The sequence below is a fragment of the Chaetura pelagica genome, unplaced genomic scaffold, assembly GCF_000747805.2.
Source record: "Chaetura pelagica isolate M959 unplaced genomic scaffold, ChaPel_1.0 scaffold361, whole genome shotgun sequence".
In the NCBI taxonomy this organism is placed as follows: Eukaryota; Metazoa; Chordata; class Aves; order Apodiformes; family Apodidae; genus Chaetura; species Chaetura pelagica.
The window spans coordinates 1,266,898-1,272,156 of record NW_009952363.1 but is presented as its reverse complement, the minus strand read 5'-3'; the positions used below and the strand labels follow the sequence as shown (position 1 = coordinate 1,272,156).

Below are 5,259 nucleotides of genomic sequence, written 5' to 3'. Positions count from 1 at the left end.
CCCAAACACCACCCAGCACCTGGATCTCAGTTTCAATAATCTGAAATCACTGGGGTCACATTATTTTTCATCAGTCCCTGAACTGCAGCTTCTGGATCTTACAAGGTAATGAGCTCTGGTATGTGGGTAGTGGTTAATCTTTCTCCACCAGCTGGGCCTCTGTGGTTGCTTATTTTTGGGTCTCTTGAGTTTCTTTTGCTAGTGACTTTGTTCCCATGTCTGTCTCTCTGCACATCCCCATGGTCAAGTGATAAGCAGCCTTTAGTCCAGTTACTAAGTGCACACCCTCTGCACCAGGCTGGGTCTGCCACTCTGATCTTGTAGGCTGGGATGTGAAAAGGAGGAGGAAGGTGTTTTACTTCTCTCTGAGCAAGAAAAATGTCAGAATTTTCACTGTTACAAAAACTCTGAAGTGGAACATCTTGGGTGAGCTGTTTTTCTAATCAGAGTTTGACAAGAAAAGAAAAAAGAAAAGAAAAGAAAAGAAAAGAAAAGAAAAGAAAAGAAAAGAAAAGAAAAGAAAAGAAAAGAAAAGAAAGAAAAAAAAAAGAAAGAAAGAAAGAAAGAAAGAAAGAAAGAAAGAAAGAAAGAAAGAAAGAAAGAAAGAAAGAAAGAAAGAAAGAAAGAAAGAAAGAAAGAAAGAAAGAAAGAAAGAAAGAAAGAAAGAAAGAAAGAAAGAAAGAAAGAAAGAAAGAAAGAAAGAAAGAAAGAAAGAAAGAAAGAAAGAAAGAAAGAAAGAAAGAAAGAAAGAAAGAAAAAGAAAGAAAGAAAGAAAGAAAGAAAGAAAGAAAGAAAGAAAGAAAGAAAGAAAGAAAGAAAGAAAGAAAGAAAGAAAGAAAGAAAGAAAGAAAGAAAGAAAGAAGAAAGAAAGAAAGAAAGAAAGAAAGAAAGAAAGAAAAAATGAAAGGACATTCATTTTCTAAAAGGCTGGTTTAAAATATCAGCATATTCTCTTTTCTCTTCTCCTCACATATCTGGGGGAGGAGATGGGGGAGGCTTATTAGCAAATTTGAATTGATGTATAATTTCCATTGACTTGAGACAGCAGTTTCTCTGGGTAAACTGTTTCACTAAAAAATGTCACTCATCCCATCACAATTACAGCCCCAAAGTGGCTGGTGGCAGAGCAGGGTTGATGTAAGACACTGGCTGGATTATAAAGCTAATTTGGCTTGAATTAATTAAAGAATGGATTGGGGTCTCAAATTTTGGATCTTGCCATGTGAATTCATCTTTACAGAATCACAGAATTACAGAATGTTTGGGGTTGGAAGGGACCTCTGGAGATCACCTAGTCCAACCCCCTTCCTAGAGCAGGATCCCCAGAGCAGATCCCACAGGAACACATCCAGGTGGGTTTGGAATGGACACTCCAAAACCTCCCTGGGCAGCTTGTTCCAGTGCTGTTACCCTCAGAATAAAGAAGTATAGTCTTATATTTAAGTTAAACCTCCTGCGTACCAGTTTGTGACCATTGCCCCTTGTCCTGTCACTGGACACCACTGAGAAGAGTCTGACCCCATCTTTCTGACACCTCCTGTAGATATTGATCAGCACTGATGAGATCCCACCTCAGCCTCCTTCTCTCTCAGCTGAGCAGCCCCAGCTCTCCCAGCCTTTCCTCACAGGTAGATGCTCCAGTCCCCTAATTATCTCAGTGATCTGTGCTGGACTCTCTCCAGTAGTTCCTTGTTCTTCTTGAACTGGAGAGCCCAGAACTGCACTCAGTGCTCTAGGTGGCCACCTTCTTTCTCTCTCCCTTTTCTCCTTCAGAGCCGTCATGGCCTGGAGTCTGTTCCCTCTCACTTATCAAAAGCAAACCTGCTGACAGAGTTATGAGCTGTGCCACTGCTGTAACATGCTGGTGCCAGGGCATGGCCCAGGTGTGGCTGCAGCAAAGTTCTGAAGGCTGTGAGGGTACAAGGTGTGAGGCAGTGCAGTGTCTGCTGGGCTTTGCCACCACTGATGGTCATGACCATGTTACTTTGGCCTAAACAGGAAGCTAAAATGCTTCTTTCCTGCTGCCTGCCTGTTTTTTTTTTACATTTGCTGTGGTCAAGGTCTCTGGCTTTGCAATTGAACTTCAGATTTAGAGAGGAAGGAGAAGGTGAGACCTGGTCTCCTCTGTGGGAGGGTCCCCTTGGCACATTCAGGAGAGCTGGCTCTGCCCAGCACAGTGAAGCCAAACCAAGCCCCAGCATGAGGATGAGCCTGAGGATGTTGCACCAGCAGTAGGGTTAGTGAACATGTCATGAAAGGGACACTGTTTCATGCACATTTTTTCTCTTTTACTGCCCTACAGGTGTCACCTCCATACAATAGAAGATAACTCTTTTAAGGATCTTAGTAAACTTTCCACCTTAATTTTAACTGCAAATTCCCTGGGGTTCCTGGGACCAGCAGCCTTCTATGGCTTAACATCTCTGAAAAAACTAGTCTTAGTGGAAACCAACATAACCTCTCTGACTGATCTACCCATTGGACACTTGCGTGCCCTGCAGGAACTGAATTTGGGCCACAACAACATTGCTTCATTGAAGCTTCCCAAGTTTTTCACCAACCTGACCTCCCTCAGGCACCTGAGCTTTTTCTCCAATAAGATCACATATATCTCCAAAAGAGACCTTGAGCCCCTGAGGGAAGTGAACAGGCTCAACCTCACACTGGTGCTTTCCTTGAATGATATAAAACACATAGAGCCAGGGTCCTTTGCAAAGATTCACCTTGGTGAGCTGGTTCTAAGGTCCTCTTTTGAGAACTTCAATGCAATGCACACTTCTCTTCAAGGCCTGGCTGGTTTACAGGTCAACAGACTAATAGTTGGAGAATTCAGCAACAGTCAGAGACTGGAAGACTTCCAGAATGGACTCTTGAGTGGACTGTGTCAGGTACAAATGCAAGAGTTTGTCTTAATTTGCTTCAGGGACTTTGAGAATGACACAGACACTCTTTTTAACTGCATAGGCAACGTCCCCAGTATTCGGTTGGTGGACCTCCATCTTGAAGAGGTGTCAGAGGTTCCCATGTTCTCTCAAGTGAAACAGCTGGAATGCAAGAGGTGCCAGTTTAAGAAAGTGCCTGCCATGAAGCTCTCTCTTTTCAAGGAGCTGAGAGTGCTTCGTATTACCAAGAGTAAATATCTCACTGGCTTCCAGCAGAGATTTGAGAGTCTGAGTAACCTGGAGGTCATGGATTTGAGTGAGAATCGCCTCTCCTTCAGCAGCTGCTGCTCCCCTCAGTTCCACCAGTGTCCAAATTTGAAACACTTGAACCTAAGCTTCAATGCTGACATCAGGCTGACTGGAGAATTCACTAATGTGAAGAATTTGCTGTATTTGGACCTTCAGCACACCAAGTTATTTGGTCCTGGCTTCTACCCTGTCTTCCTATCCCTGCAGAAGCTCATTTACCTGGATATTTCCTACACCAGTACTCATGTGAAATCCCAATGTACATTTTGTGGCTTGAACTCCTTGCGAGTGCTCAAGATGGCAGGCAACTCCTTTGAGAACAATAAACTAGCCAACAACTTCAACAACCTAACTCACCTCCACACCTTGGATATTTCAAATTGCAAATTAGTACAGGTGGATCGAAGTACATTTGATGCCCTCTCAGAACTAAAAGAGCTAAACATCAGCAACAACAAGCTCCTGAGCTTTGATCCTCTAGTCTACAAACCTCTCCAAGCCCTCACAAGTCTGGATTTCAGCAGCAACCAGCTGACTGTTCTGTTGGATTCAGCCCTGGAAATCCTGCCTCATAGTCTGGTCCTGTTAGACATCTCTCAAAACATGTTTGAGTGCTCTTGTGTGCACCTGAACTTTCTGAAATGGGTCAAGGAAAAGCAGGAGCTGCTGCAGAACAAGGAGCTGATGATATGCCACACACCTACATACCTGAAGAACGTGAGCCTGGCAAGCTTTGATCTGTCCTCCTGCCAGCTCAGTGCCACCACAGTGGCATCCTCAGTGATTGTGTTGCTGGCTGCAGCAGTGTTCTGCTTCCTGATCTACAAGTGCTACTTCCAGCTATACTATTCACTGGTGCTGCTCAGTGGGTGTAAACACTCTGCAGAAAGGGGTGAAACCTATGATGCATTTGTTATCCACTCCAGCAAAGACCAAGAATGGGTGATGAAAGAGCTGGTGGAACCCTTAGAAGGAGGAACACCTCCCTTCCAGCTTTGTCTTTACTACAGGGATTTCCTACCAGGGATACCCATTGTCACCAATATCATCCAGGAAGGTTTTCTGAGTAGCAGAAATGTCATTGCAGTCATCTCTACTGACTTTCTGGAGAGCAAGTGGTGTAGCTTTGAGTTTGACATTGCCCAGTCCTGGCAGTTGGTTGAAGGAAAGGCTGGAATCATCATGATTGTGCTAGAAGAAGTGAATAAGGCCTTGCTGAGGCAGAGGCTGGGGCTGTCCCGATACCTGAGGAGGAACACCTACCTGGAGTGGAAAAACAGGGAAATAAGCAGGCACATCTTCTTGAGGCAGCTGACAGGAGTCCTACTGGAAGGCAAAAAATGGAATCATGAGGATGTAAAGCTCATGTGAGAGAGAGAGAGAGGTCACTTCTGGCCTGTCTCCTATCCTGGCTTTGGCTGATGGCTGATGCTCAGAGGTGGGTTCTTCTGTGGCTGTTCAGCATTGGAGGAAGAGGATGAAGGCACTACAAAAACACTACAGAAATACCTGCCTTGCTGGTCACCCTTTCTCAAGGGAACTTGTGAGCTGAGGAGTGACAACAGCTGCACATGCCTGAACTCCATGTTTGCAGCTGTCAACCAAAGCTGGTCCAGCAGTCTACACAGCTCTGGTGGGTTGGTGAATAGATGAGCTGCTCTTACCATCCTTTGCCTGCCTCTGAGAGTAGATCTGAGTCCTGGGGCCATTTACCCAGTGGAACTTCAGAGTCTGTTGCTTTTAGAAGACCACAGGATCTCCAGGGGAGAGCAAAGGTACAGGATCCTTGGCTCCAAAATTTGTGAGAAAGAGAAGAATTGGATCCTGAAAGTCTTGGATCCTGAAGGTCTTCCTCCTTAGGCACCATGACTCAGTGGGGAAACCCTACAGAAGGAAATGGGGTGCCCTGCAGCCACAGAGCACCTTGCAGCTGCTCAGTGAAGCTGAGCAGTTCTGTCCTCAGTGTGAAGGGAAGTTGTTGGTGGTGGGAAATTTCCCCAACATGTGTTTCAGTTTGCTTTAGACCCAAGACACAATCTTGAAACCCTCAAATATTTAAATCACATGA

At 44.9% G+C, this 5,259-nt stretch overlaps 1 protein-coding gene across 1 annotated transcript; it reads left to right on the top strand.

Annotated features, from left to right (window-relative positions):
* Positions 1–4: 4 nt before the first annotated feature.
* TLR4 (toll-like receptor 4) lies at positions 5–4,562 on the top strand (the record flags this gene model as incomplete). Its single annotated transcript, XM_010007952.1, has 2 exons — positions 5–105; positions 2,303–4,562. Coding segments are annotated over 2 exons (2,361 nt in total), but the record flags the coding sequence as incomplete, so codon positions are not given.
* Positions 4,563–5,259: the final 697 nt, after the last annotated feature.